Below are 14,871 nucleotides of genomic sequence, written 5' to 3' on the forward strand. Positions count from 1 at the left end.
GCATGCTCATGGTCAACGATGGCTGATTTCTCTGCATGCAGTTGACTTTGGGATTCCATCTGTTCTTGTAGAAGCCCTAGGAGACTTTTGGCTACCTCATCAATCTAGGGAAGAATTTACAAAGGTGTCCGCAATACATGAACACCAGACCTGGAATGCACTTTCTTGGTCCTGCATCGGATATCGCTACCCGGGGCTTAACCTTGGCTAACGTCGTGATCAATGCGCATACAAGTTACGATGTTGAAGTATATCAAAGCAGCCCTCCAGGGTGCTGATGGCCTCTTTGGTTAATTTGAAACCCACTTCCTCTCGCGAGACCATGTCGACATGCACGACATATGCCTCCAAGTGGATCATTCCAAGCAGTCCTTCTAACATCACCCAGCACAATGTCCAGGTTGCCCTCTGTGGGGAGAGAATGCAAATTAAAGTAATTCGTTTGCTGTTTGGGATTGTTCAAAGGATGCCTAGCTCGACTCACTCGCTTAAGAGTCACTGTCAACCACTGAGGGACATTGGCGTCGCGCACCACGCTAGGGGGTGTGCGTGGCGCAAATGCAGCGGCAGAAGATGGTACTAAGGCTTGGGGCATTATTTATGTGAAGCAAATGCATGTTTCTGCGTCCAATAAATGTTGCCCTTTTAAAATACGTAGACTTCGGCGAACATTATCACCATGGTAACACTAGCACGCTTCCTCGGCCATACTTTCCCAAAGCACCGGGGGTAGCAATTTACAAAGTCATGCGAACACGACATTTTGAAAGACCTTGTAATGGCGCTAAGTGGGACTGCATTTGACCCGTAATTGGATGCAGGCAGGGGTTGGCGTGTGCCCTTGTAAATTGAACCTTGGGTCATAGACTAGCCTGGTTGCGTTGAAAAAGACATGTAGGCGGAGCGAACGTTCGGACCAAAGATTCGAGGCCGATCCGGGGAACATCGGAACATCTGGTTTAGGCAAGAGCTCCTCCTATCGGAGTATCCACTGGCCCCTTACAAGGTCGTCTCCTGGGATATTTCTCTTACGCATTTAATACCGCCTTTTAAGCCAGAAGAGAGAATCAATCCCATGGGCAAGAATACAGATAACGCCTTCGAATTCGTTTTGATCTAGAGGCAGGATATAAACTACTTCCTACTCGTCAGGTCTGCTGCGTGAAACTACTTACAGGTAACTTGACCCTTGGCCTACTTGGGCAATTAAGACTCTAACCTAACTAATTATTGTGGCAGTATGTACCATGACGAAAACCCATTCCATGGCACCACAAACTACCCATTCGTGGGAGTCCCAACAGACTACCCATTCGTGGGAGTCCCAACAGACTACCCGTATGGCCCAACATACGCTCCGTTGATGGACTCGGCTCCTACGATCAACCCAGCGAGTAATGTTTATTGGAACTTTCAACAAGCGCAAAACTGGATGACAGCACCTGCGTCGACAACTGTCACTCTGTCTCCCCGGTCAACTCCGAGATATCGAGAAATAAGACCTCGACCGCCACATGGATTAGCGCCCACATTTCCCCCGATGGAGCGTAACAAAGAGTAACAGCACAGCCAGCACCGGGGTTTAGGGCGAGGGAAACAATCCAAGCGCCACAGACAGTTAGACCAAGGACAGGTGGTTCAGAGGACAGCCAAAAACGCACGTCGAACGGTTTCTGAGGTTTCTGATATAACCGAGAAGCCAGTAAGAGATAAAGAAATTAGGTATGTATGGCTGTACTCTCAAACTGGTATCTTGCGCAGTGGCTAAGTCGACTCTTACAGCACAGCGAAACCACCACCAGCTCCGAGACACAATTCAGCTACACAAGCCCCACGCTCTTGGTCGCCTGATTACCCTTCAAATTATCTGGAGGATACTTTTCAGCCTCCAGTAGAGGCTCTTCAGAGAGCCTTGAAAATTCAGATATTACAATCACTCAGGGTTTTGCGTGAGATCGCCAGGCAGTTCCGTGCATTCAACTTGGAACTTAAGATGATTGATGTTTGGGTGGCAGAGATCAAAGAAGTTGACACAACACTGATCCCTGTTCCATCAAGCACCGCGGCCCAGGTATTTGTTTCTTTCGAAAGCCTCAACTTTATCCTCACGGAATGCATTACTGCTTCAGGACCCGTGCGAGGCTTTATTATCAGGAACCAGGCACGGGGGTTGTTGAAATATATACAGACCTATACGGAGGAGTACCACCTATTTCAGAATCCGCGGGTTTATTTTGACATTGGTAGATATATAGAAAGACTCAACCCAGGCAAATATGACGAGAAGGCGAATGATGTTGTTCTCCCGGGAGGTCGCGAATAGTCTTTTGCTCTATACATGCCATTTTCTGCCTAGTTTGTCTTCAAAATTGAGCAACTCTCTTCGAAGTGTTCATTGTATATGCCACATACTCAAGATGTTTAATGCCGTTCTGTCCGTATTGGAGACATTACTGATGCTGTCCCTTTCCTAAAACAAGTTCTAAGCAGCAGTTCCGGCGGTTTCCCCCCATTTGCTGTAACTCTAGGCCCAGTAGTATGCTTCCCGTATATACAGGCTCCGTCGTGACGGGCTCGGTAAGGTTGAACGCCTCCGCATCCCAACACTGCCTTGCCGATATGGTAACAAGATTATACTTGTTGCTCGGTTTCATCGTTCGCACCTTCTCATTCGCACGGTAGAGGGTAAACTAGGTCGAATCGACTTGTTCATGTAAACACCCTGCTGGAATGTCAAGATCATTTGCTCGTGGTTTTCACTTTAGGTAAGCACTGTGAGGCTCAACAGTCTGGATTGCGTTAGGTCTCCCTTGCACAGCGTGCCATCTCATCTAGCGCTCGTTGAAAGGGCCGCCTCGTGCTCGTTTGGCAATTGGGTAAGAAGATAACTCGTCGTATACAGAGAAGGAGGCCAGCTAGTTTTAGAGATATGTAAGTGAGTCTGCAGCAACTGCAGGGATCTGAGAAAATGGAAAGGGGAAGTAAGACTCGGTGAAGAATAGAAAGCGGACGTCCCTTGAGAGTATGAACACATCGTCAATCAAGAGAGAACACTCTTGACTTCCTCCACAGCAAGCCGTCTACCAGTATTTCATTTACTGGCTGTGCAGGCAAGTTGTGGTAGCCTGAAAGGATCTCAAAAGTTCCTCACTTGCGTAGGATGTGCTTCGTAGGCGTCCGTTGCTCGGAAAAAGTCAAATGGTGCTTTCTGTTATGCAAGTGGGCACTTCAAAGAAATTAAAGGCCTTGATTCGTTTGAGTTGGTATATGTTGTTGAATAATCCTGGGAATGCGAGGAAGGAAGCTCGGGGAAAGGATAAATGCATCACTGACTGTCTGTTTTAGGTAAGGCAGACTTGGGTCCTCTGCTCTCCACCTTACCCTGACGCGAGCACCCGAGTATTCTGGCCCTCCTTTTCTCTTGCCACCACCAACTCCCTTACAACCAGACACAGTCCATGCTCTCGCTGCAGTTTTACTTTTTTCGGTTGCCTTTTCAGTAAGTTCGGGCTCGCTGAATCCACAAAACTGTACCGAGAAAAGCTCTTCAGACTCAAGCTTGAACACTAGCCACCGAGACATTTTGCTACCAAATATTTCCTAGGCTGATTTAAAACTCAAGCTGATATTGCATTATCCTAGTTCCAACAATGGCAATCCTCAGACCGACCAAACTCCTGGCCTCTCCCATCCGTCTTTTCGTCACACGATCGCCGTGCATGATTGCTCGAGTTTGTTCGTCCGAAATACTGTATAAAGCCAGTTCCAGTACACGATATCAACATACTGTTCTTTACTTCTCCGCCACCGGTGCGGAGAATCTGGCGTGTGCTCTTTTAGGGCTAGTCTGACCCGGTCAGAAGCGCAGCGACCGCGCGAGAGCACAGCTCTCGCGCGTTGTTGCTTCAAGGTGAGACCCGTCTGACCAAGCTGTCGCATACTTGACTCTGACTCTATCTCTTCTGATCAAAAGACAGTCCCTAAGTACCCTTAGCCGAATGCTACACCAGTCAAATCTTCAACCAGGTGTGTATGGTGGCTTATGAGAGGTCCTCGCAGCAAATGAGGGCTTGTAACGACTTCACAAAGGGGAACAATAAACGATAGAAGCGTGGGAATTTGCCTAGGCTCTAAGACTAATCCGTCTTCTTGTTAGGCAAAAATTACAAACAGTCCAAGATTGTTTGGGGGGCTTAGTTTCCGCAACAAGCTCAAACAAGGTGAGTGTATCTTAATCGCCGGAGTATATATAGGGTATTCAGACACCACCAAGCCCATTCCTCTGTCCTCTTACTCAATCCGCATCACCTACTCGCTTTACGTACTTGCTTGTCATTTGGCAGTCGTTTCTCGATGATACGACGGAGAAATCGAAGAAAGACCCTAACACCGGTTGCCTCTTCAAACGCCCTATTCCGCCGGGTTGTCCTTCCATGACCAACTCTGATCTGGGCTGATTATTGATGATATGAAGGGTGTTCTATATCACATATCATGCAGAAACCATGAGAAGTTTCGTTTCAACAACTTTCTGGAGAACCTATGCTGTGCTGGTACTCAAGGCAATGACAGCGGAACCACGCCACTGGGGATAGCACAAAAATACGTTAATGGTTTAGACGCTGACCGGGAGGTCCTGAGAGGCGGCTCCCAACTTTTGGTACATATCTGGTGTTTTGCGAGTCTGCTTCAAAGTATATTAAAGCAACACAGAAACAGGTGCATGAATCTTGGTATTTGATCAAGTCTACTACATCTTCCCACAAACTTCTCTCAAGAACGTTTCTTTATCCATCCCACCGTTGACAAAAAATGCTCGACGACCGTTGGAATCACGGAAGACCACCGTATTATTCATAGAACCTGCACCTCCGATAATGCCCATGCTTGTGCCACCAAAGGTGCAGTCTTTGAAGGTATACGTCCTTTGATTTTTTTCTTCGATATCCTTTGGTTTCCCTCGAGGGAAGATGGTGGCTGATGCAAGTCAATACCCAAGTCACGTACTCAAATGACGCATCATAGATACCTGAGTGTCTCTGTTCAGCGGAATCGGAAAGACGATGACTGGATAAGGTTCCTTCATGCTGGGATGGTTGCTCGCCAAGTGGGAAAGAAGAAGGCTCAGTAAAAGGTGCTGTGAGAGAGAATGCACTCTCGGGCGAGATTTAGATCCAAACTTACCTGATCCCGATTACGCTTCATGGATCTCGACATTGGCTTTCTGGAATCAACCTGATGGCTTTGGGGCTGGGGCTTGTAGATTTGTCAGAAACAGTAATGTCTGGGCGAGAAGGCCTAGCACGAGAATATGATACCAATTCTTTGTTCTCCAGATGTGCTTGGGTAGAGCCATTCACCAATGTCGAGGCATCACCTGAATCGGGGTTTTGTTGGGATACTGCACCTTGACAGCCGTGCTTCAGCCATCTGATGGTCATGCTGGAAGTTAAGTATCTTCTCGGAAGACAAAATAGCGGAAAGACGATAGATGCCCTGGAATGAGATAATGAAGAGAAGTCAGAATGTGAGGGGGAATGGATCGACCATGGCCCTAAGTGTTAGATTACCCCTAGTAATGTCCACGTACTGTATGGCTTGGCACTTCGTGTGCTCTAGACGTTGGTAATATTGCCCCGTGGGTATCCAGTTTTGGCACATATATCATACGGCTGGCCGTGGAAACAAGTGCAGATCTATCAGGTTGCCGCGGGGCCCTGGGAATAGTGCTCAACCATTAAGACCTGTTTCATGCTAGCGGTTATGTTTCAGACCCAGACACTGACGCCAGTTGCACCTACCTCGGACCAAGCAGCTCACGCAGTATCAAAGTTTGGTTGGCCTTGGCTATCTCCCAATAGAAATGAGAGTATGGGAACATAAAAAAAAAGTAGTTAGAGGCCCTCACCAAGTACAATGCCTTGAGAGCGAGAAAGAAACGCCAAACCCTTCCCCCCAATCCTCGATAATAAATGCCAATCCTACTCCCCGGAAAAGTGCAACCATCATTCCATTTTTACCCACCATCAAATATACCGTTCATTGTTAAGGAAGAACCTGACGTGGTCTTTTCCCCATATACTTGGGGAAGCTGACGGGACCATTGGAAAGCCTCCACTCTGTATCAAGATGGGCACCCAAGTTCAGATCGCATTTGGTCAGATGAGTTACCCAAGTTCATATATCTCACCACAATACAATTCCAGATAACCTTCGGTAGTGGACGACAGGTTTCTTGAGGCTTGCTCTCAAAACTACGACTTCATCTACGAACAACATCCTCTAGCACCCCTTTTGGCAGCAGCACTCGCGCCCTTTCCCTCTCCCACACCCTCGCCCCCCAACTATCCACGATCCGACCTCGACCCAATGAATACGGCCCCGACGCCGAAAATGGCGAGGAGACACTGCAACATAAGCCTCGGAAACGTCGAATAAGTGAAATGCACCGGTAGAGCCAACGGCTGCCACAAGCGAGAAGCGGCGAGTCAAAGTCCGCCCAGCTAGAGGCGGATGACAACGTGGTCTCTTCAGGTAGACCCGGGAGAGAGAGGTTTAAATTACCAATCCGTTTGATATTCCACATACCCAAATTCTGACTCAATGACCATAAAATTCAGTTCCACACTCTTCAGCCAAAATACGAATTCCGACCTCCATTCTAGCAGTCAAGAACCTTCCTTCGCCCCTTGTCTATTTCCACCTTCAAACAACCATACAAGTTCGGCGAGAAATCGTTCACTGCATTCGCCCACTGATGCTTTTGAAGCGCTTGTTCCCGGCCGGGTGAATGCAGCGTCACTGTCTTCGAAGTGCTTGGTGATATCTCTGAGGCTTTTCAATAGCAACACATATTCGAAGTCTACTCTACACAATAATCCAAGAGATACTCGGTCAAAAGGTTGAAAGTACGTTTGAGTAAGAGTTTTTTGATTTCCAAGATTTCTGGCTTTCGTCGATATATTCCTTGACTGTCACGTACGACATGGCACTCTTCCGCTGGCAACCCCTCACGCGCGTCTTCTGATATCCATCAACAGGACCAGATCACTTCTCGAGCATTGATTCCAGTCTTTGAGAACGCCGATCAGTCGTTCTTGGGTCTGTTCCAAAGCCTGTTCAAAGGAATACAGACGAGATAGCTGCTCATCGGGACGAAGCTGGAGCCCGTCTCGCTCGTTGCTCAATTTGGTGGTAGCTTCCTTCGAAGTTTTGTCATTTTCCTCTGGTATCTCGCCTTCGAGGTGTTTCGGCACACACGAGGTCCATAGACGTCGGTAGAGTCCGACGGTTCGAGCCGCTTGAAAGGCGAGTTTTGGATCATCGCGATCGAGATCTGCCAGTGTCTCCAATATGGGTTGAAACTGCTCGATCGCCAGGGGTTTCTTTGGGCTTGCTTCCTGCTGCTACGAGAGAATTTAGTGATCAGCCACAGTATAGAACGTGTCATTGCATCTAGCTTACCACTGGGGGTTCGGAATCGGAAACAGCCTGTGGATAGGCCTCATCACCCTGCATAGGCATTTCACTCGGCTGGCGGTCTCCCCTATGTTGGTCGGGAAGTTGTTCTGGGGCATCCATCGTTTCCACTTGCAAAGATTCAGCGTCCAAAAGTATACTTTCCACCTGGCACTGGTCTCTCTTATAGCCTGTCCAGAGTCAAACAGTTAGTTCAACGCCGTTACAAAGGTGGCATACATACATCGTTCAATGCAACCCAATGACCCAACACGTCTTAAAGACATCGCTGAACATCTACTTTCAACATATGAATTTGTGACCATCGATTAATTTCTTTGGTTGGTTTGAGTATTCTTGTACTTTCTGCTCATCATTCGATGTGAAATCTGAGGGACCAAGAAAAGGAAGCCCGACGGAAAAATGCTACGTTGATTCTATGGTGACCGTTGTGACAATAAAAGATTGTCGAGGTCATTACCAGCGTCCTCATTTTGCAACCGTTGAACAATAATAGACCCCGATATTGCACGGCTATTGAAAAAAATATATTGTATATGTGTTTTACGACCATGCGTGTTTTTAAACGGTTTCTTCGCGCTATCTTGCGGTCGTCTACGAAAAAGTGCCTCTTGCGTTTCGCCCAACTTGACCGCAGGCCAATTTTTGGTGCTTTGAGGTCGTTGAGTCAACGTTGGGCCCTCCAGTCGGTCAACATTTCTTCACAATAACATCTCTTCTCGGTCACCCACCAGAATGTGGTTTGAATGTGTCGCTTAAGCGAGTAGAAATAGAATCCAGACATATCAACAGGCCTCATTTTTAGTAGCCACCCTCACAACTATGCTTTAACATTTGACACCAACCAGAAGCATGCAAGTGACAAGATAAGCCGAAAAGTCTATAAATATATCTTCTACCGATGGGCTGTTGCCCAACAAGACAACTGCATGGCTGTTCCAACCCGAGCAGCTCCTACGTCCCAAGACATCAGGTTTAGTTCATCCCAGATTTAGTTAACCGCGGGCATCTTCACAGTACTAACAAAGATAGAATACGTCGTGGATAACGAGTCAGGTGGTAACCTTGACGTGCTTAATCTGGCTACCCGTGTTGTGCCACGCCGTGTCAGCCGATAAAAGATGAAGTCGAGACGTTTGTCTGTCCTATGTACTGTACATATGCTAGGTAAGTTATCTTTCTTCCTGTACAAACGCATCCTGCCCCCAGGTTGTTACGCGAGATGAAAAGCGGGATTATTCATGTCGCAGGTATGTGAGGTGCCAGCCCAAGCATGTCTGATGTTGTACTGTACCGATATGGGATATGCTGCCGGTCACACACCCAGACCCGTATGAATTCGGCCGCTGTTAACGAGCACGACCTACATTGAGCCCACGTCCATGTACTTGGCGAAGGTCGATAGTTGGGACGAGAATATTCCTTGACCACTCGAACATGTAAGGCATGCAACGCCACTCCTCGTAGTCAACACATTGGCTTTGTCTATCTCTCTGGAATCATTAGCTTTAGCTTCAACCTGGATCCTATTAACCGGTGCAACCAAAGCCGTAGTGCCAAAAAGTAGTCTCTTTGAAGATCACCGTTGAGATTCCTCACCATAATCCAACGCTTTGTAGATTCGTTTCAAATGAGGTGGTATATTGATGAGGTCTTGAAGCAGAATGCTTATTCGGATTGTCAAATTTGTTAGAATCGCTGCAAAACGAAGGAACAGCTCTTAGCACGTATGAGTACACGTGGAAGCACACTGACTATAATGACAATTTCCTTTTTTAAGAATAAAGACAATCGCAAAATCCGATGATTATTTTCGAAGAATGAGGGAGGGAGGTGGAGTCCAAAAAGATGAGAGAGGTGCGACAGATAGGGTCATGCAAAGTAATGGACTTTGATGTAGAGTTGCTAAGATAATTTACCAATTGATTTTCCTGATTGGAATCAAAGCACTCACGTTCCTGTTGACAGCTCTAACAGCATTAGAACACACCTCTTTGCCCTAGGAGCTCTGTTGCTCCCGGGGGCTCCGAGTCGGTTTTTGGAAGTATGCAAGCCGCGTCCAGAAACCGCTTAGCCCCTAGGAAACCCAACGTAGCTTCTGGGACCTTATCCCTGTACCTCGGGGAATCAACGTCATATTCCTGTTGATAGCTTATTAATTCCTGGAGCCTTGAGTCCGGTTCCTAAAACCATAGGCTAGGCATCTGGGAATGATAAAATGACTCAGATTTGTGCATTGGTCTGGAGAAGGTGTTTTGTGAGTTAGTACCCTACCCTGGGAGGCAGAAGATTGACTCCAGGATTCAGAGATACGGCCCTAGGAGTGCAACGGCTCCCGGGTCCAGGCAATGCGTTCCCCAAACCAATTTCGTGTTCATTCAGGAACGTAGAGTGAAGATCCCAGGAGTATATTAGTTTCCTGGGATACACAGCTCCTATAAATGCTTTTGAGGTTTCCAGGATCAAGCTCTATCAGCCCTGGAAATGACGGCTTGGCCCTGGGAGCAAGGTAGCTCCCAGGGGCTTCAGTGTGGTTTCTGGGGGCAAAGAAGCCGCTTCCAGGAGCCAAGTAGCCCCCAGGAAGCCCAAAATAGCTTCTGGGGTCTTGTACCTCCACCTCGAGGAACCAAAGTCATGTTCCTGTTGACAGTCTTATCAACTCCTGGAACCTCAGGTGCGGTTCCTGGGGCTATAGCTTGCCTTTACAGGAGTCGTTGAATGACTCATATTTGTGCGCAGGTCTGGTAAGGGTATCTTGTGAGGGCTTTCCGCCACCTCAGAAAGCAGAATAATGAGTCCAGGATCCAAAAGTAGGGCCCCAGGAGCACGGCAGCTCCCAGATCTAGCCATTGTATTCCCAGAGCCAGTTTGTAACCAGTCAGGATCGTAGAGTGGATTCCCAGGGGTAGACCTCAAATTCCTAGAAACAGGAACTGGTCCCAGGAGCTAAAGAGAAGTTCCCAGGAATAAACAGCTCCTATAATTGATTTTGGCGTTTCCAGGATTAATATGTTTATACCTAGAGTCAAATTAACAATGTTTGGCGATTAATATAGACGAGCTGGTTTAATACGTCGTGGGGCAGTATGGATAGAATTGTCGAGGCTCTCCTGCCGACCCGCGAGCTGTGTTTTCTGCCAACAACGTCCGTCTTCGCGCTCCACAAGGCTCAGCTGAACTCGCCGTCGGCATTTACTTTGGCCGCCGCCGTTAGGTATGTGCGCTTTTATCTACCGGCACTCGGTTTTGAGCTTAGACATAGTTATCTAAGATGAAGAAAACTTCCAGTAGCATTTTAGGCTCATCAACATCTAGCACTTGCAACTATGAAACGGTCGCGTAGTGCTCTGTGGGGCTAACGATCAGGATTTTATTCATTTGGTTGCTAAGCTTGCTCCAAAACTTCATATCACGGCCATACTCTGTTGCTGGTCCGAATGCCGAGTGTCTGGTCACGTGCTGTCACGTGTGATTGACTGTCGCTTCGCTAATTCGCCATTTCCATCAAACAGTGATCACCTACGCTGAGTGGGATCCAGTCGTGCCGACCGGCGAAGCGGTGCAGAAGTAGAAGAATCTCGTGGTAGGTGAGCCCCTCTTAGTCTGGCTGAGCGACGAGGCCCACTCTGCTCGACTGATACCCCTGGGGATTCCACTGGCCGCTGACGCGGCTGACGCGGCTGACTCTGACGTGGTTCGTGCTGTGCTGAATACCTGATGGTGACAGGTTCTCTCTCGGTTGATGATTCGCTTGCCGAGTGGACGGAGTCTGTCTCGGCATCTGCCAAGGGGACTCGGAGTGGACGAATCAATGCGTCTAGAGTTCCTTCGTTTCGACTGCATTCATCAGCATCCCAACATTACAGAATTGAGACCATCTATACTTACCACGCGCAGCATGATATGCCAAATCCTGTACGTCGGTTTTCCAACCACTCTTCCGCGCAGGACAGATGGGAAAGCGCTCGGCACTGGTCGCAGCGTAGGATTACGCACTCGTGGGCTTGTTCCTCATCTTCGGCCAAACAAAACACACAGTGGATGTTTTCGAGCTCTTCACTCAAGCTGAGACTCCGGAGCGTCAAGTCTTGGACACCCGCCCAAATATTAGTGACCGACGTCAGGATAGCTGGTCGAGCCGGCGAAACGTGCCATGGAACACTGTTGGTCCGCAGCATTTCGGCAGTGACAAAGGGATTGATTGATTGTACCGACTCGGAGCTGGCTGAGAGGGGCACCGGCAGGTCTTGTCTGAGCCCGTGAGCTGGTGAACGGTCAGTGTTGTCTGATGCAGGGCGTCGCCTGGAGGCTGGCGATGTCTGACGCTGGCTCGGATTTATAACAACCGATTGAGAGGCAATTCTAGAGTCATATGGTACTCGCGCCTGGTTGCGGACGGCTGCTTCATACCACTGCTGGCCAACCTCATCGGCCTGTCGTTGCCTATGCCACCTTGCACAGAGGAATTCTTTGGCAATAGCACAGAGCTTCGATTGCAAATTTGACAGGTCAAACGGCTCTCTGGCGACAGTGTTCAGCTTTTGATGGCCTATCTTGGTGTCTTCAAGTTTGATCGAGTTTTTGCAGGGAGCGCCTTTTTTCGTCATCCCGCAACAGAAGCCAGGGCCGCCATTGGGGCTGACTTCTATCTCACAAATAAGAAACGGATTCCAAAGCAGCATGGTGGACATTGAGGTGGTGGACAAAGGCAGAAAAAGCTTCGGATGGGAATTGGTGTTGGACAATCTCTGCAGCGTTCCCTCGCCAGCTTTATATGCCATCGCCATAATCTCCTTACCTACGTGGCTGCGTGGCTGCTGGCATGGGACGCCTTCCTTGAAACACTCGATACGTCGAAGAATGTATTCGGATGCATTATGCACAGGTATAGGCCGATCAGTGGCCTGCGAGAAGGGATAGAATTCCAGATCACTGCTGCCCAAATCAGCTACACTTGTGGCTGTAGATTGCGACGACCATGCATTGGCAAAAGGATTGGCTATAGTTGTTGGTAGCATAGTCGGCAAAATTGCGAGTTGCCTCTATACATTTCGAAGTGCGTGCAGGTAGTGATTTGCTCCAACGCTCATGCGCTAGATGCGAGAAGTGGGTACTAAGATAAATTCGGTCCCCCGAGGCCCTTGACACACTACCAGGAACAAATTTGGCGTTCCCAGGAGCTAGGATCCAGAGATTCTCTAACACCGCCGAAACATTGTTGTCAAGGCTTTGGTGCTGCCGTGTAATTGCTACACACCTCTCAGCAAAGTAACGAGCTACACTCCTAGCTGACCACGGAATTTAGCTGAGGCGAGTATATAAAGCCTCCCCATATCCAACTTTCACACCTCACCTTCATCTACATTGTGATTACCGCCTAGCTCCACCGCTGTCTAACCATGGTCTGTAGCAAGTCTTTGTTGCTGAAGTTAACGATAAGCTAACAAATCACAGCCAAATATCAGAGACCTTCCCAACGAGCTTTTGCTGTGGATTGTGGCGCATTCGGACGGCAGTGCGATATTTGCCCTCGCAAGATCCTGCACAATTCTTTATTTAAGACTGCAGCCCAGCATCTGGAAATACAACATCGAATTTCAGAACAGCAATTTGCTGAACCTGGCCGCCAAAACCGACAATGTTGGTCTTGCAGAGGCTTTACTTCAGTACAAAGCCAACATCAACGCATTTTACCGAGGAAAAACCCCTTTAATGAGGGCGCTCCAATACTCTTCCGCTGCTGTGCGTGAGCTCTTGCTCAATTGTCGAGACCTAGACATCAACATCCAAAATCAAGCGCGCGACAGCGCCCTATCCTATGCCATCCACTATGGAAATTTCTCCACCGTCAAGAGCATCCTAGAACAACCCAACGTCAGAGTGGACGTCAAGCACAAACACGGCCGAACGGCGCTCCATCTAGCAGTCTTCGCAGGCAGAATAGGGTTCGTGCATCTGCTTCTTTCTAGTGGCAGCGTTCCTGATCTACAGGATGATTCAGGCCACTCGCCATGGGACTGGGCACGTCGCTTCAACAGGCCCATGATGGAAATGATTTTTTCAAACGATCCGAAGTCCGAGGTATTTCTTGGTACTCAATCATCACAAGATGCTGAGCTACCTCTTCACCAAGCAGTATCCTATGGGTCAGTAGATGCTGTCAAACGGCTTCTCGGACAAAAGGGTCTGGATTTAGACATTCAGAACAGGAAAGGCTATACGCCGCTCCATCTCGCCATCCAAAGCAAACGCCTGGAAATGGTCAGTTTGCTCCTTGGTCACCCCCGTGTCAACGTGAACTGCACAGACAAAGATGGAAATACGCCACTTTGGATGTCTACTTACTCGTCATGCGACGAGATAACCGAAAGGCTGTTGGCCGAGAAAGACATTAACGTTAATTTTGTTGGAGGCCGTGGGAGATTCGAGCCGCCGTCCACATCTCTACACCATGCCGCGACCAGACTGGATACCGTGACACTGCGACAGCTGCTTGCAGTGCCAGGTATCGACCCAAATCTCTGCGTTGCAGGCCACTCTCCAATTTCCGTTGCCGCATATCACGGACGCATGAACACGGTTGCTTGTCTGTTGAGTATGGAGGGCGTGGAGATCAATGGAAGGGCTTTAATAGATCCGCCGATTTGTCGAGCGGTTGCACATGGCCATCTCGATGTGGTAAGACTTTTAGTGCAGCAAGGCGCACGTCTGCACATCAATGAGAGCACGATCGCAACTCACGACACTGCTCTCTGCATTGCTGCCCGTGGCGGTGACTTGGAGATGGTCCAGGCACTGCTACGCCATGATCGAATTGACGTCAACATCAGAAATCGATGGTTTGAGGATCCCTTGATGTTGGCAGTCAAGGGTGGACATTTCTCAATTGTTGAAGCACTTGTGGTGGATCCGAAACTCAAATACTTCAGTTTGAAGAGATCGATGGATCTAGCAAGGAACGATTGCATCCAGAGGGCCATTCGAAGCAGAATGGAAGAGGACAACACTCCTCAAACGTTGTTGAAGCGGTCTCCGAGGAGGAAGTTTGGTGGTTTGTTAAGCTAGCGACATCTACACCTCTCATGATGCAATGCGAGAATGGCTATTTTCAGCGTCAGTTGATATCAACACTCGGAATTATTATCTGTACCCCCGCGCTTCGAATAATTTTGTTCACAATAAAGTCACGTTCGACTTCAACGGCTTCTTGAGCATCCAGTGCATCAAAGTTATACTTACAAACTATCATTAGGAGGTAGTTTATGCGAGTCTTTGTTTCAAGGCTTCATCTGTTGCTCATTTTCTCATTAAATTGAGTAACTCGGGGTGAACAGCAGCTGAGATCGAGCGTCAACAGTTGAGGTAACCGTTGAGGTAACCGCTCACTGACTC

At 48.3% G+C, this 14,871-nt stretch overlaps 2 protein-coding genes across 2 annotated transcripts; both read right to left on the bottom strand.

The window, feature by feature from the left end:
- Window positions 1-219: 219 nt before the first annotated feature.
- Window positions 220-595, bottom strand: N7471_013824 (uncharacterized protein; the record flags this gene model as incomplete). Its single annotated transcript, XM_057286542.1, has 2 exons — window positions 220-408; window positions 485-595. The coding sequence occupies 2 exons, from the start codon at window positions 593-595 to the stop codon at window positions 220-222; spliced, it is 300 nt and encodes a 99-aa protein (XP_057129021.1).
- A 4,606-nt stretch (window positions 596-5,201) lies between these two features.
- Window positions 5,202-5,441, bottom strand: N7471_013825 (uncharacterized protein; the record flags this gene model as incomplete). Its single annotated transcript, XM_057286543.1, has 1 exon — window positions 5,202-5,441. One exon carries the CDS (start codon window positions 5,439-5,441, stop codon window positions 5,202-5,204), a length of 240 nt encoding a protein of 79 aa, XP_057129022.1.
- Window positions 5,442-14,871: the final 9,430 nt, after the last annotated feature.

This window comes from Penicillium samsonianum (genome assembly GCF_028829775.1).
Source record: "Penicillium samsonianum strain IBT 33392 chromosome Unknown utg000010l_segment0_segment0, whole genome shotgun sequence".
NCBI lineage: Eukaryota > Fungi > Ascomycota > Eurotiomycetes > Eurotiales > Aspergillaceae > Penicillium > Penicillium samsonianum.